We start from the raw sequence: 19,023 nt of genomic DNA on the forward strand, positions 1-19,023 counted from the left end.
AAAACTCCTAGAGGAGAACATAGGCAAAACACTCTCAGACATAAATCACAGCAGGATCCTCTATGATCCACCTCCCAGAATTCTGAAATCAAAGCAAAAATAAACAAATGGGATCTAATTAAAATTAAAAGCTTCTGCACAACAAAGGAAAATATAAGCAAGGTGAAAAGACAGCCTTCTGAATGGGAGAAAATAATAGCAAATGAAGCAACTGACAAACAACTAATCTCAAAAATATACAAGCAACTTCTGCAGCTCAACTCCAGAAAATAAACGACCCAATCAAAAATGGGCCAAAGAACTAAATAGACATTTCTCCAAAGAAGACATACGGATGGCTAACAAACACATGAAAAGATGCTCAACATCACTCATTATTAGAGAAATGCAAATCAAAACCACAATGAGGTACCACTTCACACCAGTCAGAATGGCTGCGATCCAAAAATCTGCAAGCAATAAATGCTGGAGAGGGTGTGGAGAAAAGGGAACCCTCCTACACTGCTGGTGGGAATGCAAACTAGTACAGCCACTATGGAGAACAGTGTGGAGATTCCTTAAAAATTGCAAATAGAACTACCTTATGACCCAGCAATCCCACTTCTGGGCATACACCGAGAAACCAGAATTGAAAGAAACACATGTACCCCAATGTTCATCGCAGCACTGTTTATAATAGCCAGGACATGGAAACAACCTAGATGTCCATCAGCAGATGAATGGATAAGCAAGCTGTGGTACATATACACAATGGAGTATTACTCAGCCGTTAAAAGAATTCATTTGAATCAGTTCTGATGAGATGGATGAAACTGGAGCCGATTATACAGAGTGAAGTAAGCCAGAAAGAAAACACCAATACAGTATACTAACACATATATGGAATTTAGGAAGATGGCAATGACGACCCTGTATGCAAGACAGGAAAGAGACACAGATGTGTATAACGGACTTTTGGACTCAGAGGAGGGAGAGGTGGGATGATTTGGGAGAATGACATTCTAACATGCATACTATCATGTGAATTGAATCGCCAGTCTGTCTGACGCGGGATGCAGCATGCTTGGGGCTGGTGCATGGGGATGACCCAGAAAGATGTTATGGGGAGGGAGGTGGGAGGGGGTTCATGTTTGGGAATGCATGTAAGAATTAAAGATTTTAAAATTTAAAAATAAAAACTAAAAAAAAAATAAAATAAAATAAAATAAAAAAAGAAAAAAAAAGAAAAAAGAAAAAAAAAAAAAAGAAAATGAAGGATAGATAAGAAGACTAATGGCTAGCAAGAAGTTCTAAAACCAAAGAACAAAGAAGAAATAAACATTTAATTTGATGAAAATTTCTTTGTGCTGAAAAAAAGATCTGAGTTTTTAGAATGAAATGACATTATTGACTCGATGGACATGAGTTTGAGAAGGCTCTGGGAGTTGGTGATGGACAGGGAAGCCTGGCGTGCTGCAGTCCATGGGGTTGCAAAGAGTTGGACATGACTGAGCAACTGAACTGAACTGATTATATGAATGCAAATCAGTATAAATGAAATAGAGAAGGTCTGGTCAATTCACAGCAAGTTTGAGCTTCAAAGTACAAAGAAAAGCAAAAACCAAATTATCTACAAAGAAAAAAGTGAAATCAGTGCCCTAAAAATAGTATTTCAGTGCAATGAAAATATTCTGTATGATACATAGCTGCAGCAACACTCTTCACCGCATAGGGAATACTGAAAGTGTCAAAAGGATTACTGAAATTCACCACTCACTGAAGTTTTTCAGAGAAGTTACTTGGGTTATGCTGTGGGTCTAGAAAAACAAAAATGAATACAATATAGGAAGAGATTGTCTACACGAAGCAGCGGTGGGCAAAAAGTGCCAATGTATTGTATAACTAATGCTGAAAAACTGCTGATAAAGTTCTCGCGGTATTTGATGTGATTGGCAAGAAATCATTCTAAATGAATAGGAGCCACAATATTAAAAACAAAGTGAACAAAGAAACAAAGCTAAGGCAAAACCAAATTACAACCAGAAAACCAGAGGATTTCAAAACAGCTTGGGTAGTAAGGAGTGAGCACAGAAAAATGTCAGGAGGGGAGAAATGGAATTCTTGTTTTGAGTGAAAAGGTAGATTATAAAAACAAGTTAATTCTCAACTCAGAAAAATGTACATTCGTTAAAAAATTACAGGCAACATGGTAAACATGGGTATTAATGTATAATAAAAAGTGGCATTTTATATTACTGGGAAAAGATGAACTGGACCTATACATCACCCAAATACATAGAAACATTTTCGAATGTATCAGAGATAAAAATTTTACAAATGAAACCACACATGCACTGAAAGAAATTAAGAGTGGAATCTTTCATTATCTTTGTTGATCACTGTTTAGTCGTGTCCAGCTCTCAGTGACCCCATGGACTGCAGCATGCCGGGTTTCCCTGTTCTTCTACTACCTAAGTGTGACGAGAGCATTCTAATTATGACCTCGAGTCAGAGGTGATTACAGAAGACTGACAACTATTATACAGTGTTTTGATCACTTTAGCTTTCCAGTAAATCTGGAAATTATGTTAGTTACTTCCATGTGCATTGAAGTTTAGAGCCAGTTTGAACTTTGGTTGGGACTGCACTGAATCTATAGATAATTTGGGGAAAAACTGACATCTTAAAAATACTGAGGGTCCTGATCCATCAACATGGTGTATTTCACTATTTCTTTAGGTTTTATTTAATTTCTCCCAGTGATGTTTTGTGGTTTTCAGCATACATGTTGTGTGACACATTTTGTTAAATTTATTTGCTAGTATTTCATGATTTGGGACCCTGTCTTAACAGGGTATTGTATTTTTAATTTCAATGACCAATTACTACTATATAAAAATATAATTTATTTTTGTATATTGACTTTGTATACTGAAACCTTGCTAAACTCAATTATTACAGTGGCTTTTTTTTTTTTTTGCAGAGTTTTAAGAATATTTTACATAGAAATTCATGTTTTCTACAAGCAAACATAGGTGTGCTTCTTAAATTTAATCTCTATGCCTTTTTACTTGCCTTACTGCACTGGCTAGAAACTTAAGTACAATATTATATAAATATATCCTTCCTGGCATTGTTCTCAATCTCAGGGTATTTCACCAGAAAGTATGCTCTTGGCTATCGGCTTTTCAAAGAGGACTCATCATACTGAGCAGTTTCCCTTTATTTCTGCTTTGTGGAAATTTTATCATGATTTGATACTGAATTTTGTCAGTTCTTTTTTCTGTCTGTGTGCAACTATTGAATTATATGATGTTTCTCATTTATTTTGCATTAAGAAAATAATTAAACTGTGAATTAATTTGATATATGAATGTTAAACCAGCCAAGCATTCCTAGAATAAGCCTTATTTGTCATTATGTATTATCCTTTTCACATTTGTAATCTATTTACTATATTTTATTAAGAATTTTTGCATCTATGTTCATGAGGGACATTGTTCTGAGTTTTCTAGTCTTGCAATGTCTTTCTTTGGCTTCAGTATCAGAGAAATACTGGTTTAATAAGTCAAATTACAAAAACTTTCCTCTCCTCTTATTTCTGAAAGAGTTCATATAGAGTTAGTATCAAAAAAGACACAGTGCAAACTGTAAGCAGTGATTATCTCTGGGCAGAAGAAGAATCAATAGAAGGCAGAGAGGGGGGACGAAGTTCTTTCACTTTTTACTTTGCATCCTTTGGGACTATTTCCCTTTTTCCCAGTAAGCATTTATTCTGAAATTGCAGAAGGGAACATGTTTATAAAAAGGAAAAGAAAACTGAATTGTGATTTAGCAATTTCTTTTCCAAAGTGGCACATCTTCCTGCTTGAATTCACTCTCTAAAAACTTCTAGTTTTGTGAGAACCAGTTAATACAATTTTATTATAAATGGCTAAGAATGTAGTAAGAAGTGCAGGGTTTGGTAGGCATGTATGTTCACCCCACCGCGCTGGGTCATGACCCTGACTTAATGTTGGCAGTTAGCGTTCTATCTATACTAGCAATGACTTCCAAGGACTTGTGGATCCTTGTTACAAACAAATTTATTAATATCTGTTCAGATATTTTCTCTGTCTGCAATGCAGGAGACCTGAGTTCAGTAGTTTTCAGACCTACTTGGGGAGTCATATTCATGTTGATTATCTTCAGTAATTTGGCAGGTTACTTATTTCACGTAGATAGTCAATTTTCAAAATTCTGAAATCTTCTTAATCTGGAATTCAAAAGACTGTTTTATATATAATATTCCTGGACTATCTTTCAAAATGAAATGGAGATTATCTATATATGGCATCAATTTCTAATGTCTGCCAATTCAGGTTTCACCGGAGTGTTTTCAAGCCATGGAATTTGGAGCATGTGGACATTTCAAAGCATGACTGTTGTTCCACATTCTTTTCTCTGCATCTCTGATGATTGTGAATATACACAGATCCCTGAAGACTGAAAACCATTCTCAATGGAGTAATAGCTGAAATGAGGACAAGGACCTTCTATTATACTCAAGTACTTCCCATTTAAAGGGAGAAAGAGAGTGGAAGGCACACGCAAGGTCACGGTGTGTAGTTGCTAGCTGCAACCTCAGGTTTCTGAGTTCTGCTGAACCTAGATATCACAGCCCTCTTCCTACAACAGGTACTTGTTTTTTGTATTTCCTCCAAGCCTGGTTATTGGAGATGTTTCTGCACTTCTGATTCTCAGATCTTTGGAAATCATTTTCTTAAAATAAGAAATAATGCCTGAGATTACAGCGTATACTCAACAAAAATGCTGGCCTAAATGAATGGATGAATGAACAAACACAGAATAAGAACTCTAGCAGAAGCCTGAGATTTGTGTTAAAATGGGACAAGGGCCTTCTTATCCAAAAAATAGAGCAAACTATTGTGGTTGAGTCTCCTGGAACCTCCCTTAGACTGATTATCTAATGATATGTTTAATCAGCATCAAGTCTCTTTATTGGTAAAGCCAATTTCGTGTCTAGTCCTTGCTTGGTTAAATGCATAAAGAGGATAAAACATGGCAGCTGGTCCTGCTGCTGCTGCCTCAGTTTGATGGAGGAAATAGGAAAAGTATCAGTTAAAATATCAATAGTTTATACAACTGCAGCAGAACACATGACTTGGGGCAAAGCAGCATAACGATGGATGCCGGGTATATCTCAATGGTTGGAAACGATATTCATGACCTCATATGCTTATATACCATAGCATGAAGGCTGATGTCAAAACAATTAAAGTGTTTTAGGTACTTTGAACATGTTTCTTAATTCACTGAATTCTTACAACCACCCTTAAAGGTAGCCATTATTAATCCTACTTTAAAGATGAGGCTTACCTGTTGCTCAAGGTTTTAGAGCAAGCAACAGATATTATGTAGGAACTTATTAACCTCACATATGCAGATGACACCACCCTTATGACAGAAAGTGAAGAAGAACTAAAGAGCCTCCTGATGAAACTGAAAGAGGAGATTGAAAAAGTTGGCTTAAAGCTCAACATTCAGAAAAGTAAGATCATGGCATCTGGTCCCATCACTTCATGGCAAATAGATGGGGAAACAGTGGAAACAGTGGCTGACTTTATTTTGGGGGGCTCCAAAATCACTGCAGATGGTGATTGCAGCCATGAAATTAAAAGATGCTTAGTCCTTGGAAGGAAAGTTATGACCAACCTAGATAGCATATTAAAAAGCAGAGATATTCCTTTGCCAACAAAGGTCTGTCTAGTCTAGGCTATGGTTTTTCCAGTGGTCATGTATGGATGTGAGAGTTGGACTATAAAGAAAGCTAAGCACCAATGAATTGATGCTTTTGAACTGTGGTGTTGGAGAAGACTCTTGAGAGTCCCTTGGACTGCAAGGAGATCCAACCAGTTCATCCTAAAGGAGATCAGTCCTGAAAGTTCATTGGAAGGACTGATGTTGAAGCTGAAACTCCAATACTTTGGCCACCTGATGCGAAGAGCTGACTCATTTGAAAAGACCCTGATGCTGGGAGGGATTGAGGGCAGGAGGAGAAGGGGACGGCAGAGCATGAGATGGCTGGATGGCATCACTGGCTCGATCGACGTGAGTCTGGGTGAACTCCGGGAGTTGGTGATGGACAGGGAAGCCTGGCGTGCTATGGTTCACAAGGTCGCAAAGAGTCGCATACGACTGAGTGACTGAACTGAGCTGAAGGCTGGCCTCCACTAAAATGGTGCTTTTCCCAGTAGATATGAAATCTCTTACTAGAATCCTGAGTCTTGAAATGAGGCTGTGTTTATGACAGTGGATCCAGTATTTGTTCGAGTGAATGCGTAATAGAAAGAAGGTGGCTCTGCACACAAAGAACAATAGCCATTGCCTTCAGAACTGGAGGTGCAGTGGAGGCCAGTGAGGATAAGTGGAAGGAAGAGTAGACATTGCTCAGCGAACAGAGTCCTGGTGGTGTGGTCATACAGGCAACATGGTTGCTTCAGTCCAGTGTAGTCGGACTACTCAGTCGTGTCCGACTCTTTGCAACCCCACGTACTGCAGCATGCCAGGCTTCCCTGTCCATCACCAACTCCTGGAACCTGTTCAAACTCATGTCCATCGAGTTGGTGATGCCATCCCACCATCTGATCCTCTGTCGTCCCTTTCTCCTCCTCCTGGTACCCTATAAGAAGACCATGGTGCTTTCCAGGCAGGAAGTAAGGGCAGTGACTCTGAGGCTTGGGTCCTGACATCTGTGGGTGTTCTTACCAGGCTAAAAGTGGGTCATCTGGTTTTGTCACTTAGAGTTTTATTTTTATGATCATAAAAATAGTAATTTCTTCTTTTGAAAATTTGATTCATTTTGATAAGACCTGTGGGCAGTTTACTCTTAGAAAGTTTATCCCGAGATCTTATTTAGAATGTAATTTAATAAGAAATGTGCAAGTAATAAAGTCAAAGCTATCTTAATTCACACTTGCATGTTCAAATGTGGGTTTAAAAATAAATAACAAGACATTTGGGCAGAGTAACTAAATCCTCAGGGACTTTCAATGTGAACTTGATGGCCAGTGATGGAAATAACCTCCATTACTGAATTCTAATAGAAGCATGATGGTGTCTAGTGTTGTCTGATACTTCTAAAATGAACTGACAATATGTAATACAGTATTACATAATTACAAGATGACTGAAGAAAGATCCAAATCTTCAATAGAAACCAAATGATTAAACAAATCAGGTATATGTTGGCATTCACATAAATGCCAATTTTAAAGATTAAACAGAATGTAATAATATATAATTATTTTTTATATTTTTAAAGATTACATAAAATGTAATCTTCCTATTTTATAATTTTAATAATTACACAGAATGAAAAATGTGGATGAGCAGAATTCAAAACAGCATGTATATTAAGATGACAAGGGTATAAAATTATGAATGCATGTGCAGAGATGAAAAGAGTTACATTGTGGGTTTATGATTTAATAATTTTAAAATAAAAATTAGAAAGTAAGGGATCCAGCAATAATGAAAAAGTAGTTTGAAAGAGTATGCCATGAAGAATAATCATAATCCAAAAATACAGCTGGCCTTTGAACAACACAGGTTTGAAATGTGCGGGTCCACTTCTACGCACACACACACGATTTAACCAAAAAGGAAACAATTTCAGATTCAGAGAGACAAAGGCATAACCAAAGAAAAAACAAGTATGATTTTGATAGAGAAAAACATCTTTTAAGGAAACTAACTCAACTAAAGGGGATTATGTTGTTAATGGAATTAGGCTCAGGTTTTACCTTGCTGTTCCTTAGAATGGAGATCTTTGTAAGCAGACATTTGATCAACCTGATCAATCTCTGTGTCTCTGAATAACTCTTTTCTCACTGCACATGTGAGTATGGAGCTGTGGGGTGTTCCAGGAGTGCCATGCCAAGGAGAGGCCACAGCTCTTCCCCAAAGTCTCTGTACTAACCCTGGTGTGCCCTCCTCACCCAGTCCAACCTCACCTCGCTCTGCAACCATCAGAAATACCTATGCTTTTTGCTCCAAGGATGTTGAGAGTTTTCATGTACAATATAAGGCATGGCCTGGTATGATTTTTCTACTGCTAGGACTACTCCAGCTTCTCATCTCTTTCTTCATCCATGCAATCATCCATCTAATACATGTTTACTAAGCACCTACTAACCATATTCAACACTGTATGAGGTGCTGGAGGACAGTGTGAATGGAACAGGTTGGGTGACGCCCTCAAAGAACTTTCCATGAATCCATCACCTGCCTCCTTCATTCTCCATCATCATTTCTTTTGCTCCCAGAGATAAAATCATCTCTAAGATGAAAGATTAGCACATATGGCTTGTGCCACCTTTCTCGTATCTCAGCTTTTGAATTCTCTAGCTCTTACTTCCGTCCTAATCCCATCTGGCTGGATATTTCAAAACCTTTCCAAAAGCTCTCTAGACTTTGTTTGTTTTCCTTTTCCTTACATTTCATTTGCAAGCAAATGACCTATGACCTTGACCTATGACCTTCCTGGATCAGTCATGCCAACCCTGAGATTCAGCAATATATACATTTTACTAGGTTTTCCCTGTAGCTCAAATGGTAAAGAATCTGCCTGCAACGCAGGGGGCCTAGGTTCAATCCCTGGGTCAGGAAGATCCTTTGGAGAAGGGAATGGCAATCCACTCCAGTACTCTTGCCTGGAGAATCCCATGGACAGAGGAGCCTGGCGGGCTACAGTCTGTGGGACTGCAGCACGTCGGACACGACTGAGCGACTAACACTACACTACACTATACATTTTCCTAAGTGAGATGCTGGGGGACACAATGGTTACTAAGAAGTTTCTCCATCCAAGAGCTAAGTAATCTGGTCAGAAAAGGTAGCAGCAACAAGGGACCCTGCCCTTCCTGTGTCTCAGGGTATTTTAACACTCTGGTTGACTTATGATGAATCTATGTTTGAATGCCAAATTCTCTTCTGTTAGCCTTGGAGTAGCTTGAAGATAGGAACCATCTGTCTGCTTTTTAATCTGGGACCAATGTCCCATTGGGCTAATGCACTCACCTCACCAAGACTGGGATCTTGGGCATCTTCTTAGAGACTTTAAAGAAGCTTGTGTCCCCTTTGTTGTCGGTGAAGTACACACCGGCCACGCTGGTCACGAGGTTCCCCGGGAACGTGAACAGAACCCTTTCATCATCGCCCTGGTTGGCCCAATCCCAGGCTTGGCCTCCAATGAGCAAGCCTCCTCCACATTTCACGAACTTGACCAACTTCTCAGTCATGGTTTCATTGTAGGCATCAATGCAGTAAACTCCCAGGGAGTCTTTCACTTCCGGCTCAACCTTCGCCTCCACTCCAGAGCCCTCCAGGATTTTGGCCAGAGGTGCAAGGGAGGGGTGCACACCCACAGGAGCCCCGGGGGAAGAGCAAAGCCAACCCACTGCATTGAGGAGAAAGGGAGTGAGCTGGGCCTCCACCAAGTAGTCCTCGTGGGACACCACCACCAGGCGGCCTCGGCCATAGGAGGAGGCCGCGATGAGGACCTGGCCCATGTCGTTCACCATCACTGGGAAGGAGGCTTCTCCGATAAGAAGCAGTTCGCACGGGATGGCATCTTCGGGGACATCCCAGCTTGTCACTCCATTCATAAGGGCCTCGAAGGCAGCGGACGGAGTCGCCATGGCTGGACCGGCTTCTGCAGAGAGGAAAGCAAGACAGCCTGGTGAAGAATCGGTAACAAACAAATGAGCCAAGCAGTTCACTCTTCTCTAGCTGGGGCAGCTCTTTCCACTGAGCAGATTAGACCGACGCTGTGAACAGACTCAAGCACTCACCAGGGCTGTCAGTGTCTCCAACCCAGGGGACGCTGTTGTGCCCTGTCCGTTAACACTCTTACTGTCAAACTAAACGAGCTCCAGCATTTCCGTCACAGAAGAAAACCAACAGAAGTAAAGAACAAAGGCAGAACTGTGCCTCCAAAGACATACGTTCAAGTACTAATTCCCAGTACCTGTATGACCTTATTTGGAAATAGAGTCTTTGCAGATATACCCACGTTACAGTGTGGTCATCCTGGGTTGGAGTGGGTTCTAATCTAATGACTGGGCTTCCCTGCTGCCTCAGCAGGCAAAGAATCCACATGCAATGCGGGAGACACAGGAGATGCTGGTTCAATCCCTGAGTCATGAAGACCCCCTGGAGAAGGAAATGGCGACCCACTCTAGTATTCTTGCCTGAAAAATCCCATGGACAGAGGAGCCTGGTGGGCTACAATCCAAAGGGTCGCAAAGTGTCAGACACGCCTGAGTGACAAGCACACAATTTAATGACTGGAGAGCCTTTCAAAGAAGAGGAAATGGGACACAGGTACCCAGGGGAGAGACACACAGGCTATGAGCACGTGTAGGCAGGTATCAGGGTCTCTGTGATGTCTCTATGAGCTGAGGAATGCCAAAGACTGCTGGTGGACACCAGAGGTAGGCGAGACGCGTGAAACAGACTCTCCTTCAGAACTTCCAGAAAGAACCAAACGTGTCAACACTTGGTTTCAAACATCTAAGCCTCTAGAACTGCCACAGAATACATTTCTGTTGTTTTAAGCTACTCAGTTTGTGGCAATTGATTGCAGCAACCACAGGAAAGCAACACAGTGGTGCAGCGTGCTGTCCCCCACCCCCGCTCCACCCCACTCGGCGCTCACACCAATCATATTACTCTCAGCGTGGGCCCAGAAAGCCAAAAGCAGCAAGTGACACATTATGAATTTATAGCAGATTATCACTTGCACCCAGACACAGCAGCAAAAGGTGTGTATGTTGATGGATGTGCAATCACAAACACCCTCTGCTTCTTCCCCTTGAGCCCCCTGCTTAAGGTCACTCTGCAGGCTGACCTCCTCTGTGCCCTTTACTGAAGCACTTCCCTCATGGACAGACGTGTTTAACAGGCAGGACAATCAGGGCTCACCATCCCCACTGACCACTCAGTGGCGCTGGACAGCGCTGCTCCCTGGTGCCCGAGGCTCTTACCACCTCTAACCTTACGGCCAGCCTCACTGTCTGCAACCTCTCCAGCCACTTCCTTCCTGGCCTCCCCTTCCCTATTCTGAAAATGCAGAGATTCCTTAGGTGTTTATCTTTGGCCCTTACCTCTTTTTCCTTGTCTCACTCAAGGTATTATGGCAAAGCAATCATTAATACACGCTTAGGCTCTAGAGTTAGCCTGTCTGGGTTTGAATCTCAGCTCTGCTGTTTACTAACTGAGATCAGGCAACACTTCTCAGACTTGGTTTCCTCATTCATTAAGTAGGAAAAACAGCATCTACCACACAGCATTGTTTTGAAGATGAAAGGAATAGCATCAGTTAAGTGCCCTTCCATTATTTTATATATATATACACATTGCCCAAAACTACTTGATCTAGAGTATATTATATATATACAGATATATGTGTATATATATATTTGCTTAAAATTACTAGATTAAGAGTAATTTTATACATACACACACGCACACACTCTGTGGGCTACAGTCCATGGTATTGCAAAACAGATGTAACTTAGTGACTAAATAACAAACTACTATATATATATATAGCATATATATATATAGTATGTATATGTAATATGTGTATATATATATATATATATATATATATATATATATAAAATGCATATAAATGCATGCATGTGTGCTTAGTCACCCAGACTCTTTGTGACCCCATGGACTGTAGCTCCCCCAGCTTCTCTGTCCATGAGATTCTCCAGGCAAAAATACTGGAGTGGGTTGCCATTCTCTTCTCCAGGGGATCTTCCCAGCCCAGCGATAGAATCCGCGTCTCCTGCATTGCAGGTGGATTCTTTACAGTCTGAGCCACCAGGGAAGCCCACATACATATATATATGAGTATCAATTATTTATTATACATACATATATATGTGTATGTATATATATTTATCTTTGCTTAAAATTACTTGATTAAGAGTAAACTAAGTATGTGTATAATAGGGAATTCTTGTAAAGTGAAAAAAAATTTAATCTAATGTTAGATTTTTACCAACACTGGATTAAGTGTTTATTGACTCTGATTTTTACAGGTTTCATATTTTAGAGCCAAGACTAACACTAATGATTATATTTAGTTAAGTATTTCGATGGGTCCTTGAAAAAATCCTTGGCATAGCCCTTGTCTGGGCCTTCCCCAAGCCATGGATGCAAAGTCCCTGGTCCTGACGTAACTAATAAACGCCAAGCCCCCTACTGAAAGCACATTCTGCCATTTGTAACTGTCGCTAAAACTACAAAGTCTTCACTTTTCCCCCTCCAAATTAGCTCCTCTTGGGTAAATTCCATAAGCTTGAGGTCCCTAGTTGTTAAGGAGCAATCTGCACCCTACAGAGAAGATGCAATCAGCAGACAAGTGGTTAATAAGGGCTTGTCCTGCCCCTGCTCCTCCTGGGGTGCACAAACAGCCGGGACAGCAAACCACAAGGAGTCACAGCTGTGTCTCCTCTCCCTCCGGCTCCACACCCCGCTGGCCACAGTGCTGTCCGCCATGGTTTCCAACACACACTGCCGCTAACCTAGTTTAGGTCCTCAGTAATTCATTCCTGGACAAAAAGCATCTGGCTTCTCTGTCATCAGTATCTGTTCTCACCTTTATTCTTCTACAGTCACAGATTGTATTATTTCCCAGAAAGGAAGACCCAGAGCTTCATCTCTGCCCACAGGGGAAAATCTGAGCTTCCTCCTGGGGTTTAAGGCCTTCAGGGCTGGTTGCTCCTCACTTTCCAGAGTGTCTCCAGCAGCTTCCGGGATACTTGGCCTTCCTGGGCCTGCCCTGATTTAACTTGAAATTGTCTTTCCATTCTCTTTCTTCCTGTTTCCGCTCCCACATCTTTCAAGCCACCAAATTCCTCCCCTTCTAAGAGAAGCTGGTCTCAGAAGAGGAAACTTAAATAGCCAATTAATCAATGGAAATATGCTCAATCTCACAGGACATTGAAATAAGTGGGGTAGGGGGCAAAGAAGAAAGAGGAAGAGGAGGAGAAGATGATGAAGATAATTGACACCCCAATGTCCCAGAGGCTTTGGAAACACTAGCACTGTCTGTGAAAGGCCTGAGAATCTGAAAGCAATCTGCCAGGGGCAACTCAGTTTCAAAGGTATGCCCATCCTCAGAACAGCAAACCTACTAACCTTTCTTACAAAAATCACAGCAGCAATATTAGACATACGTACAAGGTTGCTCACCACTACACAAAACTACAAATGTAGATAGATACACGACAGCCTAGACGTGGGGATAGACAGATGACAAGGAAGGTTTCCCAGGACCAGTTTTTGACTCCAAGGGTGCAGGATCGCTGATCCAACTTCCCCGTATCCTCCAGACAGGCCACGGTACCCACCGTGAGACCCTGGGGGGTAGCCCCCCACCCACCACTCATACACACTCTGTAACAGCGGCCATACTGTCGGTAGTGCCAATACTCCAAACTCGCCTAGAGCAGGGGACTCATAATTCTCTCTCTCTAGCTGTACTCTGAGCTGGTTCATGGGAGAAGAAATATCTGCGGAGAAGTGACAGAAGGGATGGACAGGTGGCCTGGAGGTTTCAAAAGTAGGGAACAAGGGAGAAGAGGGTTGACTTCCTGCTGAGTTGGTTCCTGGGCTAGAGGGGTGGTGGCCTGAGGGGAGTGGGGTTTGGGTAGAAACACCGGAGCACCCCCTCTCTGTCAGTTTTCCCCTTTCCTGCACTGTGAGTGAGGCTACTGTGTCTGCCCTGATCTGATAGCAACGCTGTGAATGTGGCAAGACAAGTTTTGAGAGGGAGGAATGTTCGAGTAAAGTATGATAATAGGTATTACAAAGCTATTACAAAGAATAGAGTCAAATCTAGTTTTCATACCTAGAAGAATGTCCTAGAAACATCTGAAGTGAAAATTTCAAATCACTGCAATATGTAGGACACAAACCCACTTTTATATGGATAGAGATACTAATAATAGTAGTACTAGTAACTTTAGGAGTAGTAACAATATAGTGCTTACGAGGCTCCAAGCATCATTATAAATGCTTTATACACATTATTTAATTCTGGAAATAAACCACTGAGGTATGTGCTTTCACTATTCCAATTTTAAAAATCACCAAAATCAAACAACAAAAATAGAAAACTTGATGGCCAGAGGATTTGTTACTTGGTTAAGTCACATACGTGGTAAGAGATCGATTAACCATTCAAACCCAGGAAGTCTAGTATTACAGTCCATGTTCTTAAGTACCAGAAACACATAAGTCTGTTACTAGGGGTTTTATTGTTGTTGCAGAGTTGCTCAGTCACGTCCAACTCTTTGAGACCCCATAGACTGCAGCCCACCAGGCTTCCCTCTCCTTCACTGTATTCTGAGTTGCTCAAACATATGTCCATCAAGTCAGTGATGCCATCCAACCGTCTCATCCTCTGTCATCCCCTTTGCCTCCTACCCTCAATCTCTCCCAGCATCGGTGTCTTTTCCAGTGACTTGAATCTTCACATCAGGTGGCCAAAGTATTGAAGCTTAAGCCTATACATCAGTCTTTCCAGTGAATATTCAGGGTTGATTTTCATTGAGATTGACCGGTTTGATCTCCTTGCTGACCAAGGGACTGTCAAGAGTCTTCTCTAGCACCACAGTTCAAAAGCATCAATTCTTTGGTGCTCTGCTTACTTTACGGTACAACTCTCACAGCCATACATGACAAGTGGAAAAACCATACCTTTGACTATTAGTTCAGTTCAGTCGCTCAGTCATGTCCGACTATCTGCGACCCATGAATTGCAGCACGCCAGGCCTCCCTGTCCATCACCAACTCCCAGAGTTCACTCAAACTCATGTCCATCAAGTCGTGATGCCATCCAGCCATCTCATCCTCTGTCATCCCCTTCTCCTCCTGCCCTCAATCCCTCCCAGCATCAGGCTCTTTTCAAATGAGTCAACTCTTCTCATGAGGTGGCCAAAGTATTGGAGTTTTAGCTTTAGCATCAGTCCTTCCAATGAACACCCAGGACTGATCTCCTTTAGAATGGACTGGTTGGATCTCCTTGCAGTCCAAGGGACTCTCAAAAGTCTTCTTCAACACCACAGTTCGAAAGCATCAATTCTTCAGTGCTCAGCTTTCTTCACTGTCCAACTCTCTCATCCATACGTGACCACTGGAAAAACCACAGGATTGACTAGACAGACATTTGTTGGCAAAGTAATGTCTCTGCTTTTTAATACGCTATCTAGATTGGTCATAACTTTCCTTCCAAGGAGTAAGCGTCTTTTAATTTCATGGCTGCAATCACCATCTGCAGTGATTTTGAAGCCCCAAAATATAAAATCTGACACTGTTTCCACTGTTTCCCCATCTATTTCCCATGAAATGATGGGACCTGATGCCATGATCTTCGTTTTCTGAATGTTGAGCTTTAAGCCAACTTTTTCACTCTCCTCTTTCACTTTCATCAAGAGGCTCTTTAGTTCTTCTTCACTTTCTGCCATATGGGTGGTGTCATCTGCATATCTGAGGTTATTGATATTTCTCCTGGCAATCTTGATTCCAGCTTGCACTTCTTCCCTCCCAGCGTTTCTCATGATGTACTCTGCATAGCAGTTAAATAAGCAGGATGACAATATACAGCCTTGAGGTACTCCTTTTCCCATTTGGAACTAGTCTGTTGTTCCAAGTCCAGTGCCAACTGTTGCTTCCTGACCTGCATATAGGTTTTTCAGGAGGCAAGGCAGGTGGTCTGGTATTCCCATCTCTCTCAGAATTTTCCACAGTTTATTGTGATCCACAGAGTCGCAAGGCTTTGGCATAGTCAATAAAGCAGAAATAGATGTTTTCTGGAACTCTCTAGCTTTTTCGATGATCCAGTGGATGCTGCAATTTCTTCTCTGGGTCCTCTGCCTTTTCTAAAACCAGCTTGAACATCAGGAAGTTCATGGTTCACATACTGCTGAAGCCTGGCTTGGAGAATTTTGAGCATTACTTTACTAGTGTGTGAGATGAGTGCAATTGTGTGGTAGTTTGAGCATTCTTTGGCATTGCCTTTCTTTGGGATTGGAATGAAAACTGATCTTTTCCAGTCCTGTGGCCACCACTGAGTTTTCCAAATTTGCTGGTATACTGAGTGCAGCTCTTTCACAGCATCATCTTTCAGGATTTGAAATAGCTCAACTGGAATTCCATCACCTCCACTAGCTTTGTTCATAGTGATGCTTTCTAAGGCCCACTTGACTTCACATTCCAGGATGTCTGGCTCTAGGTGAGTGATAACCACCTAGATTATCTTGATAATCATCGTGATTATCTTGGTCGTGAAGATCTTTTTTGTACAGTTCTTCTGTGTATTCTTGCCACCTCTTCTTAATATCTTCTGCTTCTGTTAGGTCCATACCATTTCTGTGCTTTATCGAGCCCATCTTTGCATGAAATGTTCCCTTGGCATCTCTAATTTTCTTGAAGAGATCTCTAGTCTTTCCCATTCTGTTCTTTTCCTCTAATTCTTTGTACTGATCACTGAGGAAGGCTTTCTTATCTCTCCTTGCTATTTGGAATTCTGCATTCAGATGCTTATATCTTTCCTTTTCTCCTTTGCTCTTCATTTCTCTTCTTTTCACAGCTATTTGTAAGGCCTCCTCAGACACTCAGTTTGCTTTTTTGCATTTCTTTTTCTTGGAGATGGTCTTGATTCCTGTCTCCTGTACAATGTCACAAACCTCCAGCCATAGTTCATCAAGCACTCTGTCTATCAGATCTAGTCCCTTAAATCTATTTCTCACTTCCACTGTATAATCATAAGGAATTTGATTTAGGTCATACCTGAATGGTCTAGTGGTTTTCCTACTTTCTTCAATTTGAGTCTGAATTTGACAATAAGGAGTTCATGATCTGAGCCACAGTCAGCTCCTGGTCTTGTTTTTGCTGACTCTATAGAACTTCTCCATCTTTGGCTGCAAAGAATATAATCAATCTGATTTCAGTGTTGACCATCTGGTGATGTCCATGTGTAGAGCCTTCTCTTGTGTTGTTGGAAGATGTTTGCTATGACCAGTGTGTTCTCTTGGCAAAACTCTATTAGCCTTTGCCCTGATTCATTCTGTACTCCAAGGCCAAATTTGCCTGTTACCCCATATGTTTCTTGACTTCCTACTTTTGCATTCCAGTCCCCTATAATGAAAAGGACATCTTTTTTGGGTGTTAGTTCTAAAAGGTCTTGTAGGTCTTCATAGAATCATTTAACTTCAGCTTCTTCAGCGTTACTGGTTGGCTTGGATTACTGTGATACTGAATGGTTTGCCTTGGAAATGAACAGAGATCATTCTGTTGTTTTTGAGATTGCATCCAAGTACTGCATTTTGGACTCTTTTGTTGACCATGATGGCTACTTATGTCTTCTAAGGGATTCCTGCCCACAGTAGTAGATATAATGGTCATCTGAGTTAAATTCACCCATTCCAGTCCATTTTAGTTCGCTGATTCCTAGAATGTTGACATTCACTCTTGCCATATCCTGTTTGACCACTTCCAATTTGCCTTGATTCATGGACCTGACATTCCAGGTTCCTATGCAATATTGCTCTTTACAGCATTGGACCTTGCTTCTATCACCAGTCACATCCACAACTGCGTAATGTTTTTGCTTTGGCTCCATCTCTTCATTCTTTCTGGAGTTATTTCTCCACTGATCTCCAGTAGCATATTGGGCACCTACCGACCTGGGCAGTTCCTCTTTCAGTATCCTATCATTTTGCCCTTTCATAGTGTTCATGGGGTTCTCAAGGCAAGAATACTGAAGTGGTTTGCCATTCTCTTCTCCAGTGGACCACATTCTGTAACACCTCTCCACCATGACCCGTCTGACTTGGGTGGCCCCACAGGGCATGGCTTAGTTTCATTGAGTTAGACAAGGCTGTGGTCTGTGTGATCAGATTGGCTAGTTTTCTTTGATTATGGTTTTAGTGTGTCTGCCATCTGATGCACTCTTGCAACACCTACGGTCTTACTCGGGTTTCTCATCCTGAAAATCCATGGATACGGTCCTGAAAATCTATGGAGGCCACATTTCCACACGCTAACACTGACTGCATAGGAAAGGAAGAGGTGAACAGTATTCTTTCTCCTTATACAAGCCTGTTGTTGTTCAGTAACTAAGTCACGCCTGACTCTTTGCGACCCCATGGACTGCAGCACACCAGGCTCCTCTGTCCTGCACTATTTCCTGGAGTGGTTTTTTTTTTTTAAATGAATTTATCTATTTTAATTGGAGGATAATTACTTTACAACATTGTGGTGGTTTTTGCTATACATCAAAATGAATCAGCCATGGGTGCACATGTGTCTCCCCGTCCTGAACCCCCCCTCCCACATCCCTCCCTGCCCCATCCCTCTCGGTTGTCCTAGAGCACTGGCTTTGTATCTCCTGGAGTTTGCAGACTCCTGTCCATTGAGTCAGTGATGCCATCTAACCATTTCTTCCTCTGCTGCCCCCTTCTTTTGCCTTCAATCTTTCCCAGCTTTAGGGTCTTTTCCAGTGAGTCAGTTCTTTGCATCAGGTGGCCAAAGTATTGGAGCTTCAGCATCAGTCCTTCCAGTGAATATTGATTTCCTTTAGAAATGACTGGTTTGATCTCCCTGCTGTCCAAGGGACTCTCAAGAGTCTTCTCCAGCACCTCAATTTGAAAGCATCAATTCTTTACCACTCAGCCTTCTTTATGGTCCAACTCTCACATCCATACATGATTACTGGGAAAACAATAGCTTTGACTATACGGATCTTTGTCAACAAAGTGATGTCTCTGCTTTTTTTAATATGCTTTCCAGGTTTTCTTCTGAGGAGCAAGCATCTACTTCCTTTGAATTGTTGTATGTATTACTATAATAATTAAAAATAGCACGTGCATACACACTAAGTCACTTCAGTTGTGTCCAATTCTTTGCAACCCTGTGGACCACAGCCCACCAGGCTCCTCTGACCATGGGATTCTCAGGTAA

General features: G+C 41.6%; 2 protein-coding genes across 3 annotated transcripts in view; one reads left to right on the forward strand and one right to left on the reverse strand.

Annotated features, from left to right (window-relative positions):
- LOC101116903 (olfactory receptor-like protein OLF3) overlaps positions 1-19,023 on the forward strand; it is a 211,943-nt gene that overhangs the window by 103,720 nt on the left and 89,200 nt on the right. The gene's annotated exons all lie outside the window — the stretch shown is intronic.
- Positions 1-19,023, reverse strand: part of TCAF1 (TRPM8 channel associated factor 1) — a 55,854-nt gene that overhangs the window by 19,361 nt on the left and 17,470 nt on the right. For both annotated transcript variants that reach the window (XM_027968900.2, XM_060415171.1), the window contains exon 2: positions 9,061-9,694. In XM_027968900.2, the coding sequence (XP_027824701.2) occupies positions 9,061-9,680 (620 nt within the window). In that variant the 5' untranslated portion in view covers positions 9,681-9,694. The remainder of the gene's footprint in view (positions 1-9,060; positions 9,695-19,023) is intronic.

Source organism: Ovis aries, chromosome 4 (genome assembly GCF_016772045.2).
Source record: "Ovis aries strain OAR_USU_Benz2616 breed Rambouillet chromosome 4, ARS-UI_Ramb_v3.0, whole genome shotgun sequence".
NCBI classification, from domain to species: Eukaryota; Metazoa; Chordata; class Mammalia; order Artiodactyla; family Bovidae; genus Ovis; species Ovis aries.